Below are 21,315 nucleotides of genomic sequence, written 5' to 3'. Positions count from 1 at the left end.
TATTGGACCTGCTTCCAACAGGAGGTTGGATGACTCGGCTTCCAAAGGATCCTTCTAGCCTACATGCTCCTGTGATTCTGATACATCAGTTATGTGTCTAAATTATTATTTTCAGTAGCATTTGATTTGTTAAATTTTGTATTAAATCTCATAAATTATGGGAAAATTAAACTGGGCAAAATTTTTATAACAACTTCATACTTCTCTTGAAGGATGATTAACCTCCACACATCCTGGGCCTATTCATTTAAAAGTAGAAAACCCCTTTGAGACCTGAGTTACAGGACCATAAAAGTAATATTGGTCTTGGCTTAAACTGATAAAAAATGCTGGTTTCTAATCTTCTTATTTGTTGCATTAACTCCACAAGTTACTATATCTTTACTTAAAATGAGGGAACTCTGATCACAGTTTCAAAACAGATTTAGAACAACAATGACTCAGAAGACATTATCTGATGAATAGTAATTGAGTTGAGAATGGCAGAACTGCAAAATTAAATTTAAATTCATAGTGGATGTTTAAAAAATGCCGATGTGCTGATGAATTATGAGCCTTTACAGAGAAGTTAAGAAATGGGAATGACTAATTTTACAGTTTAAGAAGAAAATATATTTTGAATCCTTTTCCCTTCCACCCACTTTAAGGAAAAAAAGACAGAGAGACAAAAAGAGGTAAAAAGAATTAACATTGGTGTAAAGAAAAGTAGGAACCCAGAGATGATGCCAAAAAGTCCTTCACAACTGCAGCTGTCTCCACAGTCTGTAGTGCAGAATGATTTCCCATGGAGACTAGAAGCTGTAAGAAGAATGAACTGAGAGAAGGTCTGTGGGCCAAGTACACGTCTTTTCTGATTCCTGAATTTTGATTCATTGCTAGATCTGATGGGTTAACACCCCTGATACCAGCTGAGTGGGTTTATGCTTTTATCATATAAAGGATAATCTCTGTAAAGCAGAAACAAGAGTTGATAATGGTTGCATTCTGTAATTGTCTCAAAGTTGAAATTAAATGCTGTACCTTTTAAAGAACATTGATAATTTACCAAAAGATCAGAGGAAACATAGTGAAGAGAATGCAACTAAACTTCTCCTGCTATTCCACTGACAGGAGATGAATGTGTTTAGTAGATTAAGCCCATACACATATGGATATGTGTGTATGTCAGTAAGAAAAGGAGCATTGATTTTGACAAGTTGAAGGGAACAAATATTCTAGAGATATATCAAAATGTCAAATGTATTTTAAATCTGCGACAGCCCATAATCTGTGTTAAGAACTGAAGTATGAATTGATGTTGAAAAGCTGAATATCAAAATGTTGCAGGTGACTAGAAAAGTTAGAAATTTCCCATGAATATTTACTATCAGTATTAAAAGAAAAAAAATCATTCTTTTTTTTTCATATGGCATGCACTCATCTGTCAGACATAGCAAAGAGTACACTTGCTAACAACAAAAGTAGTAAGACTCAGTGGTGCTTCTATGAATTAAGTAGACAGATGTTATATTTAGTAGAACAGCATTCTTTATATACATGCATGGTTTGAACACATTTCATCAACCTTCAGAAGGTTTTTGACCACTACAAAATTCTTTCTATTCCACTATTGCATAAGTCTACTTATATTATTTCAGGGTAGACCAAAAGGGAAGAGGGAAGATGTCTTGTTAGGAATCTTGACATTATTTCATTGTATCCATTCCTTTGATTTTGAAAACTTAGCCTTTTTCTAGTACTCCCCTTTACAAAGCTTCAGTGTTGGTAATATCTTTTCAAATAATATTTTTGTCAAATATTCAAACTTGTTTTACAGTAATTTATTTGATGTCATTTATCTGTTAATGACTATACTTTATAGAAAAGTAATTAAATATCACAGAAAACTATGAAATTCTGGACAATATTTACAAAAATAGAAAATTGCAATGTCACTGCATTTTTTTTTTAGTTGGTTAGTTTTGGGGATTTTGTTGTTTTTGTTCTGTTGCTTGGGGTTTTTTTGTGGGAGTTTAAAGAGATTACTTTTTTCATACAAGGGCCTTTAATTTTGGTGCTATATTTACTGTCTAAGCAAAAACATTTACAGCTACTGAAGGCATGAACATTATTGAAATAAAAGAAAAACCAAAGACTTCCTGATACAATAGGTATAAAACCAAGTCTTAGTCTATCCAATAATAATCAGAACACTATATATGTGAATTTCTTTCTTTTCTAGCACCACTAACAGATAAACCACCAAAGCTTTTACACCCCTTGGAGAGTAAGCTAACAATTCAGGAGACCCAGTTAGGTAAGTAGCAAACATAACCTCTGTTCAAATTATATGAAGGTATTTGACGTGTTAATGTATTATGGTAATGTGATGGCATGTTGGCATTAATAATTTAATTGAAAAGGCATTGAAAATATGTTGATTCCATACAGAGATATATGATATATCATCTAGAAGACTGTTGTTCATAAAAAAATTTTAATAATTAATACTGAATGCTAAGCTTTTGATTACTGATACTGGGTTTTATCTTGCTGAAAGTCAACAATTACAAGACTATCTGAACTTTTTTTCTAAACTTTCCCCCTTCTGTATATTCATATGTGCTGTGGGTTTCATTGGGATTTTGTGATTTAAGTTCTGCTCGGAAGACTTCTGTGCTTTGGTGGCTGCTTACAGAATTGCAAAGATATTTTGTAATGACGAAGGTTGTGCTGGTCAAATCACCCAGCAAACAGTAGTGTTATCATAATGACATCTGATTATTCTGAATTCATGGATATTTATGTATAGATGAATGAAGAGAAATTGATGCATGAAGAAAGCATTTTGGTTCCTTTTTTCTAGTCTAGTAGCTGGTGGGTATGATTGGTCACTTTAGTGTCCTACTTCTGCAGAGGTTTTAAGGTTCCAAAACTGAGTGCATGAGTTACTAGATTTTGCAGGATATAGCAATTTATCTCTTTTTTGGATTGGCAATGAGGGCAACTTGTAAGAAACAAAGAGTAGGTTACACTGGAATTATGGTGTCAGGACAGTAACCTAGTGATAGATTTTCTAGCATGTCGGCTACAGGGGAAAATGGAAACCAGTCTTGTGGAAACAAACCTCATAGAAAAAAAATATATATAAATCTCATAGAAAGAAAATAGTGCAAGTAAAGCTCAGTGCATTCTGCAACACAACATCAGACAAAGCAGAAGGCTTGCAAATTAATTCTGACAGTCTTTGGCAGAGCATTTTATGGGGATTACTAGTTAATGGCCAATAATGTCCAAAGAATAACTCATCTTTTCTTTGATATTAATAAACTATTACTTTGAACGATTCAGGCTACCCAGGTAAAATTCTGATATGCTAATATGCAGGTATTTTTAGAAACTATTATGTAGAAAAGGACACATGTAGCATGTTTCCTTCTAGAGCTACTTTCTGTTGTTCTGACGGTATTGTTTCTGATATACTGACTCAGAAAACCTTTCCTGTATGCCAGTCCTTAATGATTTCGTGTTGTTTGAACACAAGACTCGGGAACAGAGAACAAAGTGACTCTGCACATTTGTTTTTCAACTAATGTTGCTTACTGAGATTTTTTTGATGAAAAAAACCCAAAAACAAAAGTCAGAACCTTTCTGGGCTATAATGCTGTCCTGCTAAATATACTGTATGGTGAGACTGTTTCAAGAAGAGTGTAATTATTAATGGCTAGCTAGAGGCTTTTTTGTCTACGAGTTTTAGAATTAGTCTCAGTTTTGTTTTCTCAAAGTTCTAAGAAACATATAAAATAATTTGAAAAGAGATGGGTTTGAAAAAGATACTTTTCAGAAAACTAAATAGCTGTTGGTGGATATAAAAGAGTTAGCTTGAAAATGTCATTTTCAGATACAGATGGGAAAGTCTGACCATAAATTAATGTGAAGTTACAGTACTTAGCCTTATATCAAGAAGCTACAGGAATATATTAATTTGTTGTTTAAAAGCCTGTGAAAAAGCCTTTGAGAACTGGAATGAGTGAAAAAAATTGATAGTTCCCTAACATGAAAACTGTGTTGTTCTGCTCTTAGATTTAATACCTTGGTCCTGCTGGATAACCTTCAAAAGGTCTGTGTTTCCCTGAGGAAAGCCAGTGTTCATTTCTGAGGGTCAGTTCATACCTTGCAAAAGATGAGAATCCTTTAATGTTGGAATAATGCCAAGATTCACTTGGATAGTTCTCGAAGCCAGGCGAATCCTACTCAGATGAGTCTTGGGGTCACCACATTTTGTGACCAGTCTAGATACTGCCAGAAAACATTAATCCTCCAGAATGTGTTTGGGATGGTGTGTTTGTCCCTTACTTGGCAAATAAATGTGGTGGTGGACACTGAAGAAGTGGAATGGGTGATATTCCCATTCCAAAAGAAAAGACAGAGCAAGGAACTAGGGGCTTGGAGCAGCCCAGGATTTCTTTAGCAGGTCACCAGTTGGTGGGGATCTGGGGCAATCCCTGCTCCTCTCCCAAATTTTTGTCCTTCTCACCTTGCAGTCCTCCAGCCTGAGTTGGAAACGAAGCAGGTTACGTGTGTCAGGGGATGTTCTGGGAGGTACATACCTACCTTACAGGGCTGTGTGTAGCTCCAGGTGCATATGGTGTACTGGAAAGTCAATAGTGATGGTTCACCTCCCAATCTTCCCCTGCTGGAAGGCCCCTGTGGAGCAGTGCTGGGCACACTTCTGAGGAAGACCTCAGTAATATCAGCACATTTTCTGTTGAAAGAGCTACTGGACTTCAGTTCTTAAATAGAACACCTCCATGCAGTATCTAAACCAAGGTGTGTCTAACTCCCAAGACATGTCTAAGACATAACTTACTCATTTGGCTACAGCACTGCTGAGTGACAGAGATATAAGACCTGGTGGCTTCTTCTATACACCAGCAACTAAAATTAATGTCATGGGACCACACATCTGTTGTGTTATTGTCTTGCTTGGCTTCCATAAAACAGCATCAGACTGAGATGTGACTTCAGGAAGGAGTTTCTCTAAGGGGTGACTGATATAAGTCATCTGCAGTCTGACTTGCTAAGGCAAAAGGTAAGAAACCAGAGCCAAAGAATCTGCATACCTCAATCCTAGGAACCCACAGGCTCCCATCATGCTCAAGTTATTCACAGTTCTTTGAGGAAAAGGTGTCCTGCTACTCAACTGGTATTTGGAGTGTGTTAAGCATGGCTGCACTGCAATCAGAAACTTTAGAGAGTCACTGGTATCTGGAGAACTCATCAGAAATATCTTTTTATTACACTGAATAGTAACCAGAAATGCATGAGAGAGAAGCACAGGATAAAATTGAAGGAGAAGTTAATCTCTTAAAGGCTTTTCATAAAAAAAACGCATGGGAGAGCCAAGGAATGAAGTAGAGAAAACCTAGATGAGGAAAGAAAGATTAGTTTCTGGACTTTATGTTTTTTGTTTGTTACTTCACTTCCAATTTTGCAATCAATTACTTAATCCTGTTGCAAGTGTAAAAAATGCTAATTACTTTCAAGTTTTTCTCCTGTTAAAAGGGCTTTTAGGTAGATATGTGACCCCACTACAAACTACTTCTCTGGAAACACATCTCCAGATAAAATATTATGGTAAATACAGTCTTTAAAAGATCATGTACTGCAAAGCTTGGAGCTGTAAGAAGATGAAGAGTGTTTTCAGCTCTAGGCCACTCTGTGGTCTGGTGGCAGCATAGGCCAGGGAGGGGAGAAAAGCTGGCAGTGAACAGCTGGCCAGGGGAGGCACGGCATGGGAATAAGAATATGATGATCCAAGGAACTGCATTCCACAGCTAACCAAATCATGTGTACAAATCCCTGCTAACATAAAACCCCCTTGTAATAGTAATGAAAACAAAAATCTGAAAATACAAACACAGACCTGCTCAGGAAGGCACTAATTAACATTGTTTCTTATATATCTGAAATCCTAAAATTTTGGGTAACTATTTTTAATTCTAGGGTCATGCAGATGTTATGTATTTATGATAGAAATATATAATATCCATGATTTGTAAATGTATTTTAAAAATATATATTCTGGGATTTTTTTTATTGGTAAATTCTGAGTTTTTTCAGTTTCACCTTTCAGGTTACAGTGTTTTTCCCACCAATCCTGTCCAATAAATGCTCCCATCAAGGAAACAAAGAATACTATTAGGCTGACTCAAGAAAGTCTGATTTTAGTAACCAGTTGGTTCATGTCATGTTACTAAGAAGACAGATGTGATTCCACAACAGGTAGTAATGGATCTGGATTAAAACATTACAAAACATGAAAGAATTATTTTAAACACCTCACAAGCTAGTTAGCCTCTGTCCTCCCCACTTTTTCAATGTATCTCCTGCTTCTGCACAAGGCTGTAATTTGACATGCAAAATTCACCCAGGAAAATAAAGCTATTGTTGAATTATTTTTAGCTAGGTAGGCTTGATGTTAGAGGAGAGAAACAAAAAAAAAAAAAAAAGGAATAAAGTATTTCCAGCACTATATGAATGGACCTAAAAGATAAGTTTGTACAGGAAGCAAGACACTTTCCCTGATGATCTGAATAAACTGATCCTCCTGAATTGTATCCAACCCAAAAAAAGTTACTTGTGACCAAATATGCAGTGAATACCTGTCCTGTTTTTATCTAAGGAATTATTTTGATAAAATTAAATTAATTACTACATAGTGAATTGGGGATTTCTTCTTTCTCACCCTTCCCTGCATAGATTCAAGAAAAAGTTTCATTGGACTACTTTTAATATATTATTTCTAAAGCAGTAATAGAAAGAAGCTCCCCATCAGGGACAGGAGAATGCTGGTTCATTTATAGCATTGTGTTGCAAAAAATTTCCAAACAAATTGACCTTGTTAATGATAAAAGCCGTCCTTAACTAGATCAAACAGTAGATGTATAAATAAATTAACTAAAGTGACATGAGATAACTAGCAATCAGTGACTCCTTTCAGGATGGAAATTGAATTGAAAGAATATTGAGAATTTTAAGTTTTATTTCTACAGATCTCATGTAAATTCTCTATTCACCCTGCAACAGAAACATATTTTTTTCACTGTATGAAGAATTTGAAGTTTATTTGATTACACCAACTGTCTTTAAACAAAATTGAACCTTTTTTTTTGATCATGTGATTCATTGGACACTTGCGTTTTGATATATTCTGATATATATATGCCCAGATAAACATAATATGGTCAGCAGTTTCCCATGGGAATAATCAAAACTGTAAATTCAAAATTTACTTCACCAATACTATCTAATTTTTTTCTATTTATCTAAGAGCTGGGATTGTCCTTTCAAAAAACAACTTGGGCTGTTTTGAAAAAAATTGAAAATTAAAAAGCCTTTTCTGTTTGAAATATTTATTGCAAAAAGTTAGATTTAAGCAAACTAATGTTTTAAGAGAATTTTTTTCATTGAGAAATTTATAACCTCACAGTTCTGAAATGTTTTGTTTTAACATTATATCACAATTCCTGGGCTATGCTCACCTAATGAAACATTAGGACTTCTAATGGAAAAAACTTTGCTGAAAAACTCACATAGTTAATGGCTTAACTTCACACTAGTTCATAAAGAGTGAAATATTTTAAATCTAGTGTAAATGGATAAAGAATGTGTGCTATCAGTATATGGAAAGAAACAACAAATAAAACCACAGCAAAACCTCAAGCAAACAAACAAAAACAAACAAAAAAACCAAATAAACCTAAAAGTGTCTTTGACAATTTTTCCTACCAAGATATACATGAAAATATAAACCAAGCATTCAGGAAAATCATATACAGGGCAATTTTTATCTGATTGGGGCAGAAGTTTGCATATTGCTGTCAATTTTGCTGTCTTTTTGTCGGTGATAATAGCTAGATGTGTTAACCAGTTCAAGACTTGTTGATGTAGACTCTCAGGACTATTATGGGAGAGACGTGGAAAAATGGAGAGCCCATGAAGTGTCAGAAACAGCAATAATAACAATGAGGGGTTTTTATTCAATTTAAGCAAATTTAGTAAATATAAGTATTATCTTCTGGTTTTTATAAACGTGCACAAATACGATCCTTTGGTTGGAAGGGAAGAAAAGATTAAAAAAAAGTTCTCTTTATTTCTCTGAAGCAGTGCTATTAGGAAGGTCTTTAGCATGTATGTACATTTTTTCAGTCAAACCAGATACAACCTGACCAAAATTGTATATGGGTTCTTTTACACGTTCTACTTTAAAGAGAGAAAATAACTTTCAATTTTTTAATTGAAATTTTCAGCTCAGCTTTCAAATTCCAGATGGAGAAGTATAGCATTAAAGTGTGCTCCCAACAAAGGTCTTGATTTAGGAAAAATAAATCTAGTGAAGAGAGTGATAAGGGATGTTTTAATCTCTAAAATCTGACTATCCAAAAAAAAAAAAAAAAAAAAAAAAAAAAAAAAAAGTGTTTGCAAGGTACACTACACTCCCTTCTTTAAGCTTTCAACCTTCAGATTGCATTAATACAGCTATTCTGTAGCTGAGGCTATCCATGAAGGCCTTGACATAGTTTACTAAAGAGACAATAAGTGAGTCAGAAACATTCAGCTGCCCTAAGAAAAACTTTGTGCTTACAGCCAAGTGATAACATGTCAACTGATTTTCCTTCCACTCTTTTCCCTCACTTAATCAAATCCTAAAATGTCATGGTTAAGATATTAAAAATAGCATATGTATTTTAAAGGCTTCTTTTTCTCTCTTTATGCACTTGTGTGTTTGAGAATAAATATATATACATGTATACCTAATCTCTCCCTATATATATATATGTATCTATATATCTATATAGATATCTCACATATTTATTTATGCATGGACAAAACTTGACAATGCATTTGTTCAAATTTTATCCCACTTTATCAATGCTTCCTCTGGGAGATATTTATCTGATTTAATGGTGGAATAGTAAAACTTTTTTATTCATGCTAGGTTTTAATCTGTTGAGAAATATCTGCTCTAGAAAGTACTACGTACCAGACTTCTCTTTTAAAAATCTAAGCAGGATTTAAGGGAATCAACCGTGTCTGTTCGGTACCTCTGCAACTATGTACACTTGATTCTTTGTGTACAGATTAGATGTATGAGAATATTCTATTTCAGATTGTTTGTGCAATACAACCAGTTTATTTTGATGAGAGAAGGCTATGGAACCTGAGAAGACTTGCCATATCAATTGGGTAATCCAGAAGATTGGGTTCCTATAAAAGAGTTAAAATATCAAAAATCATTTGTTCCTTACTAGTGGAGTGAAAGATAATCAGATACAGCAAAACCTCTGTAGGAATACTCTGTGGAAGCAAGGTATAACTTATTGTAGCCAAGATCACAATAAGTACAGAATACCACATACCAAGAAATGCAATTTAGGCATATATCATGCATTATTTCATGTGAAATTTTAGTCCTAAAAAGACTGTAATTTTATAAATTTGAAACATCAGGAATCATATGGTTGGATAATCATTTTTTGCCAGATTTTTTGCTTCAAGTTATACTTTGTGTTTCTGAATTATATGTAGGGACTTTTTCATATATGATGCTGAAAAACACACATGTGTTTCTTTGCATTAAAAAAAACCCCAAACCATCATACAATGGTGCTATGCAAAAGCATTAAAATGTTAAACAGCAAATGACAAACTCAAAATTTAATATTGTTTACCATCATTAATAACTATATTTAAATTAACTAACTCCTCCAGAATATCTTGCTATAGGAATACAGATCTCTTGTGAACAGAAAAGTTATTCATACATAAAACTGATCTCAAGAATAATGTATTGGTGAAATGACAAACAGTACTACAGTTTTTACTCAGGAATTTACAGATTTACTCAGGAATTTATAGTTTTTACAGGAATTAATCTGCTTTCCAGTTCTAGAATAAATGCTTTCCAGCCTTATTGGTAAAGTCAGCATATGCTCATGCAGTTCAGAGAAGGAGTTTTGCATGAAGCTGTATTGAACACTGGTTTTGTCTTAGATGTGGAGCTGTATTAAGATTTAGTGCTGCACACAGGTTTCATTCTGAAAAATCGATCTAAATCTGCAGGAATTCTTAATTGCAATAATTATAGGGGATTTGACAGCTTGTCTTGTCACCAGAAAATGGAAAGTTATTTGAAGGAACACTAAGGGTCTGGAGGGCTTAAATGCTTTAGATAAACTCTTATAGTTTAGGAAACAGTAGTATGAATATTTTGAAGCAATCAGCTGAACAGGATCTTTTTTATGTTTGTTAAGAGATGTGTAACATTGAGACTCCAGATTGTGCATTCTGAAGTGCTACTCCTCTCTATTTTCATGGGATATGATGGATGAATACACAAGGTATCTAACCTCAAGATATAATCAACACATATTTGTCATAAATATCCAATTTTTAGCTATTTAATTTTACATAATTAATATCTGAGGAACCTGAAAATAAAATAAAAAAAAAAAACAGAAATTCTATTTGATGTTATATAGCATAACTGATATTAAAATATGAAAATAATTCCAACAACAGTTTACATATGGCATGTATTATAAACCTTTATATAGCATTTTGTTTCTAATGAATGCATGATGATGAACTATAGGTCAGTGCATTCCTTTGTTTTGGGGTAGGCTTGAGAATATTAGGATACACATCATTACTAGTCTAAATTTCATATGGATAAAAAATGACCAGCAATGTGTTCAGCATTCACATACCAGCCATAACTGGTGTCCTGTATCTGTCTTAGAATGCTCTAAAGAGTTATAAACAAAAGATAACACAGCAGTATTTTCCACAATCTGTCCTCTTTTAATTTTTTATTTTTTTGCCTGAGGTAAAATTCTGACAATGGACTACTTAGGTACTTTTGTTCATTTCCACACAAGAAAAATAAAATATCACCTGAAAAGAGAGGTTTATTGAGCACTTAGTTTTCATGCCAATCTGTAAGTATACACAAGTAAAAGACCAAATGCAAAAACCCCCAGGTGTTAAACACTTGTTTCACTGCTCAGAGGTAACTCTTGAGAACCACGGAGCTAGGAAGTTAGAGGAGAAAGAAGGCATGGAGTTCAGTAAACCCAAAATTTAAATTTACAGGATGCAGTTATTTGTGAAGCCTTGAGCATCTTCCTGGAGCTCTGCAGCACATGTCACCTTCTCATGAATCAGTCATTTCACATGCCTAAAGTATCCTTCACATCGTTGTGTACTGTATTACCAATATACTGGTGTGATTCCAACAGCTAGTGTGCAACAACTGAAAATATTGGAAAAAAAATATTAGGAAAATATTATACTTACCATGAAATAAAACATATCAAGTGACTATTCATGTTCACTACAGAAATAAATGAAGCACATACTTCAGTTAACCACATTAGGCTTATTTAGAAAAAAAATTATAACGAGCATTGCAAAATTACTTCTCTGTACGCTAATGTAATGAATAGATTGGAGATGTGAGGCTGTAGGGTCATAAGTTTTGTTTCTTTCACAGCTTTCAAAGCAATTAATTTGAAGTAATAAATGCTTGTAATTTTTAATCATTCATTCACGGTCAGATTTTTCATGAGATATCTAAGAGCATGCATGGTACATTTCTCCTCATTAAAAATCAGAGGACTAGCTTCTTGCTGATTTTATAGTATGTTCAGAGCTTGATACAAAGATACCTATAGGTTTATAGTAGAGAATTTTTGTGGGGTTTTTGCGTGTGGTTTTAATCTCCCGCTAGTTTTTATTAAACATTTTATTAAACTAGTTTTTATTAATTCATCCCACTTAAGTCAAAATTAGGGGATTTCTGTTTGGAACACCTTTTCAACTTTTAATAAAGACATTCAATACTCATACAAAGCAAGATGACTTAAAAATACAGCAGCCAATATTATAGTTTTTTCTACCTTTTTCGAGTGGCAGTTATTCTCACAACTGATATTTTATCATAGCTACAGTATTCAAAGTGCCATTTACAGTCTCCCAATGCTTTTGAAAGGTCAGGCACTTAAAAAAGGTTATAAATGCAAATACTTTCCATCATGTGATACTCAAAACAGTGAGATTATTCTTCTTTACAAAAAAAACAAACAGAAGTCACATTTAGAAGGACAAAATCCAAGACAAAATATTTTGGAACTGCTGTTAGGGAATGAATGATCTTTAGGTTTTTTTTCAAATGTTCAGAATAATTTACTTACTATAGTGAACACACTTACAAATATGTTACCAACAATAACAGTTCAACCTAGTTTAAATCAAAAACTAAGATGAGGACTAAAATGCTGTTGTAGTAGTTACTGGAGGGACACGTTCAAGGCATAACTCAGTGTATTTGAAAGACTTTTCTAAGAGTGTTGATACCAATTAAAATTCACTGCCTGGATTTTGGTTTCATGAATACTGCATCTTTTTTCACAGCTGTTTTATTTGGGAGTTCCTTATATCAGTTTCTCCTTGAGGTAAAGCGGAAAATGGAGGTGAAAAATGGAGTTTGGTTTCCAGGGCAGACTGAGACAACAGTTCAAGAGGGAAGTGACTATACAGGCTCCTACTTGTACAGCAGAAAGGGGCCTCGAGAGGAGGAAAATTTTGCTACTGTTTCCTGCAGTTTCTGGACATGCAAACCCCTTGGTTTTGTTATTTTATGTTTAAAATGATTTTGACACAGTCACCATAAAAGAGAAAATTACCGAAAACCCCAACATAAGACCCCTAAACTCCTTTTAGAGTAAGATGCACAAAACACATTAAGATGCCTAACTTCTGTTGCTGTCAATACCTTTGTGTTCCTGCTATTTATATATTAGGCAGAATGCTCACTTTTTTTTCAGTTGATACCTCTGGCTCAAATAGGCTCCTGAATTAGTCAGTAAAGCCTCTCGAGAGGACACAATTTCTCCTGGCAGCTATGTCAGCCATTAATGGTGTGATGTTTCATGATTGCTTTAAAGAGGTGTAAATCTGTGCTACTCTGACACTTGCCTCCTGTCACACTCCTCTTACGCCATCCAGCTTCAGCATTCTTCCTTACAGGGCTGAAAAGTGATTTAAAGGAAAGAGAAGCAATTTAAGCTGTATGACTTTCTATGCTGATGTTGACATGAGTGCAACAAACCCTCATGCCAATATGTGGTGAGAGTGGGAATTATAGCTAGGGAGAAAAGGTGGGAGAAGGTGTTTTGGCTCAAACTGATAATGAAACATCACTCTAAGTTCACACTTGGTCACAGTAGATTCCCAAAAATGTCAATATGAATCAAGAGGCATTTGTGTGACATAAAACATATCACACCAGAGTGGAACTTCTTTGCATCTTCCCATAAAGGTGGCTTTGCATGGACTTTGGCAAATTGACAACTTGTTGGATTTTAGACTATTTTTTTAGACATCTGGGATGACATACCTGAACTTGGAGGGTGTGAGTGTCTTCTTTCATGATACCTCTATACAGCAGGTGAATGAATGCCAAATTCCAAAAATATTTAAAATATAGCTTTCAGAAATATTTTACATTGAGCCATTTAACAACAAGAATTTTATAAGAGGAGATGCAAAAGGTATGGTATATCATAGAAATTTATAGCCCAGGTCTTCTAATGTGTTTGCATTTTTGACTGCTAAATTCATTGAAATGTAGCTCCATTAACTGAGATGTGTTAATGATTTACCATGACCATGACAAGGACATCATTATTTTGGTATTATTTAAAGCTATATATGAATCACACTGCTACTTAATTAACTATCTGGTATCCAGTTACAGAAGCTTGAGAGCAAGGCAGACATTTAACTGTGATAAAAGAAAAGAGGGTATTACTCATATCAACTATTTAATTAGTTGTTAATTTTGTTTTTCCATTGTTCTTGCTTCATCTCCTTTGTAGTCATCAATATGAGTAACAAGCACACTGGATGATGGTTCTTGTTTTTCAGCAGAAGTGCACATGATAAATTATTGATACTGAGAAATACATAGCAAATAATTTTTGATGGTCATACTTCTGCAGCTCAGCAAAATTTAAAGCTAATTTTAATTTAGGAAGATGATATTTTCTTTGGTACATTTTCAGTCTTAATGCTGTCATGTCAGAAGACTTGCAGACATTTTTTAGTTGTTTCTCTTAGTGGCATGAAAAAAATAATTTTTTTTCTGCATTTGAAACATTGCTTTGTTATGAAAAAATGCACTGATTTTAATGCAACCTGGACAGTAAGGTTGTTGACTCAACTTTATCTGTCCATTGAAAAAGTATTGTATGGTTATTGTAAGGATTGAGGGACATCTTAATTTTACCTTTGTCTGACTTTATGTTACAGGCAAGTATCAAAGAAAATGGTTCCAAATTAATAATTTAAAGAGTAAATCACTTCTGTTTTGAAATTCTTCCCTTTTCTCTTTACACTGGAAACTAGATTTTTCTGTAGGAAAAGTGAGCTGCTGTATCCTCACTGCACATGGCAAACCACCAAAGCCCCACCCTCACCTCATTCCTTGAGTCTTTGCACACATTCTTTTTCTTAATTCCATTTTTATGTAATTAGAAAATAAGGGTTCCAGCCTGAAGTAGATCAAAAGAGAAGACTGTACCAAGAGAAGTCAGTATCTCTCCAAGCTTGAGCATCCCCTCCATTGAACTTTGCTTGTCATTTAGAAGTGTTATCTTTATTATGGCAAGATGCTGTCACTGCCTGATCCATCGCCCACCACTCTGCACTATCCCTGCCCCTATCTCTGGTTTTGCTTTGTGGCAATCTGTTAACAAGTGTGGGTGTGGACCAACTCCTCTGAGCTGTCATAATATCCCAAGGCATGAAATGTAATTCATGAGGTTTTCTGTCCTAAATTCAATATGATTTGTTCCAAATTAACCTAATGGATGAGGAGATACAAAGCATTGAACTGCCAGTAGCAATTTATAAGCAACCCACAGATGAAAATAAGGACTTCAGTAGTTAGAGATGTCTGAGGAGGGAAGCTGGTGCGTGTGTAATTGCTGGTCACTTGGACGTCACTTAATCGGGGTCTCAAGTGTGACTGACTTGTAGATGAGCTGAGCCTCAGTACTTGACCCCAGCAGCATTTCCTGAGACTTGTATTCAGTGCATGGTAAATGGAAGGTAAATCATTGCTGAAGTTTAAGGCAGTAGGGTTTTCTTTGCTTTTCAAAAGGCTCACAGTACGTGTTGTCACTTTCTGTGGCACAGGTGTTTTGCAATTCCTTGAACTGTGGTACGACATTTGTGATTTAAAGAACAATACAGAATCCTTACTAAAGCATCTAATATCATGTTTGTCTATTCAGTATGTAACAGCTCCTTCACAGTTGGTAATGCCTAGTTTATTTATTTATGATCATTAATTTACCTACCCCCAAATGCATTATCTATCATATAGGCAAACCTGTGTAGATAAATTTGCCTTGCTTATGAAAATACAACATGATACTACAGTGGAATTAAAATTCTGGGGTTGTTTTAAAATTAATTAGGAAACCCAACACAGACAATAATCTAAAAATTATTACCAGCTTTTTCTGCAGTTCATATTTTGCAGCACAGAAATACATGCAACTAGGTTAAAAGAAAAAAAAGTATTAAAATCTGAGCAAAAGTAAAACTATTTTTTTGTAATTTTTTTACAGTCTAAACTAGAGGAAATGTGGGACTAGAGAGTCTAAAGAATGAAAAGCCAACATGATACATATCATCAGTTTTATTCCCTAGTAAATTCTATACATAAAATAATATTTTTATTTTAGGAAGGATATAGAAGGATAAATTATTTTAAAGTGAGCAGTCTACCTCTAAAAGTAGCTTTTTTAAAGGGAAAATGTGTGATTATGGCATCCACATTTAGCCTATGTATATTATAGGCATGAGTAGGATCAGATTACTGTAGCTGTAGATTTTACAGGCTGTACGGAACAACAATAATTTAAAAAAACCCCAAACATTTTCTTATGCAGATATAAAAACCCACATCCAGCTTCATTGTCCTTATGGTAGTAAGTCATAAATATATTTTAACAAACAAGGAGAATTTGGGTTGTACCAGTTGAGTGTTTTCTAATAGATAAGAAAATATATTTTTAAAAATATATTTTTAATTTTTTTTTTAATTTTGTGTTTAAACATGAACAGAGGAAAGACAATAAAAAGACTTTTTTTTCAATAGATTTCATCCTCCATTATGCATCTGTGCTACTCAGTTCTGTCTACTTAAAACATTGATCTAGAGAATATTTATTTTGCTCTAAGCAAAGATTGGAGAAGGGAAAAATAAAAAGAATCAGTCAATCATTAATAAAGGTCAAGACTTGTAAAGGTCTGTGCTGCCTCCTTAAAAACATAAGATGATAACAGAAATAGGTGGCTTGAGAAAGAATCTCTAATGTGTAGCTAAAGGAAATAATTTGTGTTGCATTAATGTTAGGATTTTTTTCCCTTAATGACTAATTCTGGGAGAAAGTGACTCTGTCAGAATCTATACATTAATTTTAAGTGGAAAATACTATTAAGAATATTTAAATTATATGTGTTTTTCTTAAGATTTCACTTTTAAAAACAAACTGCTTGGAGTCATATGTTGAAAATATCCTGAGGTAGAAGTCTGGCATATATAACTTATTTCAGAAGCATGGTATAGAAAGGCATTATAAGAGTTTCTAAAGTCTCAAACTGTTTTTGATTTTCCAAAGTCAATCATCTTCAGTTGTCTTTGCAATTCAAACCCTTGCCAGTGCATAAGAGAAGTAGAGATTCTAAATTGTGTATCTCTTTATAGATATAAATGATTCAGAAGCCTGAGGACAATTGAAACAATTCTGTATTGGAAAAACAATAAAATTGATTCTTTAAAGACTTAAAAAGCACTACTCTCAATATTTTATGCTAACCACATGTAAAATGTTCCTTCTCTCCTTCCCAGGCTTCTCTGTCTAGAGGGTTGTACACTTTTCCCTTTAGTAATCTTCCCTGCCTGATGGAGATAGAGGCTTTTACATGCAATACTGCTACCATATATTTCCTTCCCATAAAGGCCATAGCTATCAAATTTTTCCTTGATTCCAATTCTGTTTCTTATGTTTCTCTTCAAAAATAGCTAGCTTTCTATATTTAGACAGTCCCTACCACCCTTATCATAAATATTTGTCTCGTCATGAATAATGATGATTTTCTAGTCTGTGTTCTGCCGCCTTTTACTGTTATTATTCTCAAGAGTTATTCTAATGTAACTGCAAAGGATTACCTGGAATTCAAACACTGTGCCTTTTGCAGAGCTATAATACCTCCTAGCAGTGGACTGTTCTCCACTTTTCTGTCTGAGAAGTATTTTAAAGAATTCAGTTTCCAATTAGTCTTTGGTTATACTGCTAGCAGAGGTGGGACAGACACTTCTTGTATCAGTAAAGCAAGAAAGATTTCTGTGAAAGGGCATTTTCTGGAACAGCAAAGTCTTCGCAAGTGGTAGTTCTTGTAATGAAAGGGACTTCTCTCCTGCTGAAGTTTCACCCAAATACCCCGAGAGTAGAAGAGAATTTCTCCTTCCCCAGTATCCTCCATAAAAGTGACAGTCATTGAACAAGACCAAATCATTATCTCAGAAACATCTTCATCCTCCCACATCCTTACCTTACCTCATCAGAAATTCAAGAACTCTGAACACCAAGAATCCTCTAACACCCACTCATGCATTTCATACATGGCACATATAGCTGAGACAAGTGTCATCCTCTTTAAGACCACTTATCAATGAAATACATTTTTTGGCAATGGCCAGACAAGGACAAAATGTGACCGAAATTATTAAAACTTGTTTGATTCACAGTCTCCTCATGATTTTCTGTATATTTCTTTGTCACAAGAACTGCAAATTTCTTGAGGAAATACTTCTATTCTGCTATGTATGAACTCTGTAGAGCCACACCCAGCTAGTCGTACCTGGTCATGGCAGCTGCTACCACAACAGCAATAATTGTTTTGCTCTTTCCTTGGAAAGAGCTTTATGTTAAAGTTATTGCTCCTTAGGCCCTCCTTCTTCAGTGCACTCCATGAACCTTATAAAGGTGTAAACCCTGTAAAGGACATTGCCTTCTTCCTCATTCCCTTACCACTACCTTCCCAGCCAAGAAGAGGAAGAAAGGCAAAGAAGAGCAAACTTATTCCATATAGTAAAAGTGTCCCTAAAAATTAAATGGGATAAATAAAAAATTCTACACAATCTATTCAATGCCCTTCTTATTAGAAGACATTTTACAACTGCCAGGCATCCCACAGGACTCGACAAAGATGGAAACTACCAGTGAGCCTTTGTAGTTTTCATTTGATTGGCATCTTTGGATGCTGAAAACTCTCTCAGGTTATGGTGTAATCTCAGAATGAGTCCTTGCACTAAGATCCAAAAATATGCTGCTTAGTATAGCCTTCATTTGGAATTTCAGAAGCTTTTCAAGGAATCAGACCATGTGTTTGGGTGCATCCACCATCTACCACACTGCCAATTTTAATAGAAAATAAAATGTAGAGAAAATCTTTCACATGCAAATGTGCAGTAAACACTATGTGTAGAGAGTACAGATTTCAAAGCAGTATTTATTAGTACTCTGCTCCACACTGATCCCAAATGAACCCATTATTTGCAGGCCAAAGCCTCCTGATGTTTCAGCAGCACAGAGAACACTAGCTTCTGGAAGGGATTAGATTATAAGTAAAGACACTGAAATGCATACTACTGAGTTTAGCTCACCTGATTTTTATTGATAATTCTGATATTTAGAAATTTTCCAATATATCGTGCCTGGTGTTCTGGTCAAATTTCAGTGAACAACCTAAACTTTAGAAATAACTTCAGAGTCATTTGAAGTGTCTTTCAAAGACCTTTAGCCAGACAACTGGCTCTGAGAAAGCAGAAAAATATGTGTGGCAATTAGTGCAAGAAATAAGTAGATTATGTGTAGGTGTAACAGGCATAAACTGAGAGCCTCCAGCAAAATGAAAAATCCAGCCTGTTCAAAACCAGAGGTTCAGGCATGAGGCGGTTGGAATGCAGGAAGCCCACAAAATCTCTGCAGGGGATGAGCTAAAACAAGTAAATACAGGCAAACAGCAGAAAAGGAGGAGGGAATCACACAGTGCAACATAGCCACAGTCCATTATGAGAATATCATTAGGACAACACATAGTCCCCATGTTGTGGCAGAGGAAAATGAAATCCACAGACTCCCTCTTTGGGGTACTGGACTGCACTATAAGCAGCAGCTAAATGCAGAATAAAAAGGAGGATTTGTATTGTGGCTTATGTGTATGTGTAGGGTTATGACTGTAATGAAAGGGCAGAAAGAACCTGTCTTGTTCATGATGCCAGGATTACAATAGATATTAAGTGAGAGATTCCTTAATAACATTCTAATTAAGTTAATGTCAGCCTGCAAGGCTAATACTAATTTCTTCTGTTTCTTAAATGAAAACTGAAAGAAATGTAAATAAATTCTGTTGCAGGAAATATATTAATGTGTGAATTATATTAGACCACCATGATGGGTATATAGTTATCCAGTTGTGTTTCTGTTGAATACTCATACAAAAAAACAGCTTTCAATAAGTGTAAGTATCAGAAGATAGAATGCATGTATAAGAAAATAGGAGAAAAAGAAAGAAAAAGTAGATAAGATGAAGAAAAAAAGGTGGTCAGCAAGTGCTCTTGATTGATAGGGCACTCTTCACTTGGCCTTTGAAGCTCTAGCATTTCTATATCCATTTATCTTAACTATTGTTTTTCAGTTTTAAGCTTATTACTGTCACATAAGATTTGTGAGAATGACTGCTCATGACTGAAATTAGCTGTGGAGGATGATGTAGATCCTGTCTAGGAGAGCTCTGCACTAGCTTCGACAAGGGTGTGCTCGCCTTGTTTCTCTGTACCTCTCTGGACTACGCTGACCATAGGAAATTGCATTTGGTTCTGTATTGGTCTGTGATAGTCTGGGACAAATTCTCTCTGTTGTTCACATTTTTCTCTGTGCTTGGAAGCAAAATCTGTGCAGTCATCAAATCCAAGCAGAACAGAAATGCCTTTAGAGGCCAGAAGTAGTTTTGCAATTATCATCAGGTAGAGAGTCTGTTCCTGAAGTTTCACTGCCCCTTTACATATATTCATTCACCCACTGATACACACAAGCAGTTCTTAGATAAAAAAGAGATTTTATCCAGCAATTTGTCATGTTGACAAAGCTTTGATAACCTGAATCCTGGAACTTTCAGGAGCTAATTCTTCATTAAAGTTTTGGTTCAGTTGATTGGAACAGCTGAGAAATGTATAATTTTTTTCCCCGCAGGAGTCATTTGTGTGAATCCAACTCATTAATTCCCCAAGCAAGGCTTTTACATGGGGTCTAACTGTAGGCCACCAACATTCATTTTGCAGTCCTCTCAAAGAGGCAAAGGCTTGGGTTGGTTGGAGAAAAGGAATTACTGTCACCTCCCAAGATGGGCCAGGGTTGGGAGATGTGGACACTTCCTCATGAGCCTGGTGGTCTACCGTAGTCAAGTGACTTTCCCTCCCCTGCCACACTTCCACTTTCACTGTTCACATTCAGGGCTATCCCTTGTCAGAAAAGAAAGAGCCATTGCAGAGTTACCAATAACTAATCAGTGCCTTGTACAGAGCTGACTGTTTTAGGTTAGCGGTGGCATTAGCTGGGAGGAGCTTCTTTGGTGTCCCTGTAACAACTTATTTTGAAAAATGCTGATGAGAAAGTGCCCCACAGCCTGAGGTTTGGATGCAGTAGTGCACCTCTGAGGTACAGTGTCAAAGAGATCTCAGAATGAGAAACACGGGTGCTGCTTGTGTCTGTGTCTAAATAGAATAGGACAACCATGATAAAGCCATAGTTTTAAAATTAAAATACATATCTTAAAATAGAAGGAAACAAGAAAATCGTGGTTAAGTAGTCATTTCCTCTTCTGCCTACAGGGTTTGAAAAATGGGAGATATTTTTCCATTAAAAGCTATGGGAGATAGTGTTGAGGATATTGTATATACTGGTAGCACTCTTCCTGATTCAAACATAAATGAACACATGATAATGAGTTCTTAGCTTTTCTGACATTTTCACAGCATATAAAACTACTGGAGTGGTTTTTTTCCATTTTTGATTTCTGAAAAGGTTTAGAAAATCATTTCATAAGTGCAACATTTCAAAGGATTTTTTCATATGTGTGACTCTTACAGATCTCTGTCAAGAGAATACAAGACAGGAAAGCTAAATATTTAACAAC

General features: G+C 35.0%; 1 protein-coding gene across 1 annotated transcript in view; it reads left to right on the top strand.

Moving 5' to 3' along the window:
- Positions 1 to 21,315, top strand: part of IL1RAPL1 (interleukin 1 receptor accessory protein like 1) — a 606,065-nt gene that overhangs the window by 439,057 nt on the left and 145,693 nt on the right. The window contains exon 5 of the mRNA XM_069028525.1: positions 2,222 to 2,296. Coding sequence (XP_068884626.1) covers positions 2,222 to 2,296 — 75 coding nt within the window. The remainder of the gene's footprint in view (positions 1 to 2,221; positions 2,297 to 21,315) is intronic.

Source organism: Aphelocoma coerulescens, chromosome 1 (genome assembly GCF_041296385.1).
Source record: "Aphelocoma coerulescens isolate FSJ_1873_10779 chromosome 1, UR_Acoe_1.0, whole genome shotgun sequence".
NCBI classification, from domain to species: Eukaryota; Metazoa; Chordata; class Aves; order Passeriformes; family Corvidae; genus Aphelocoma; species Aphelocoma coerulescens.
The sequence above is the reverse complement of the archived record's forward strand: the minus strand, read 5'-3'. Positions and strand labels throughout refer to the sequence as shown.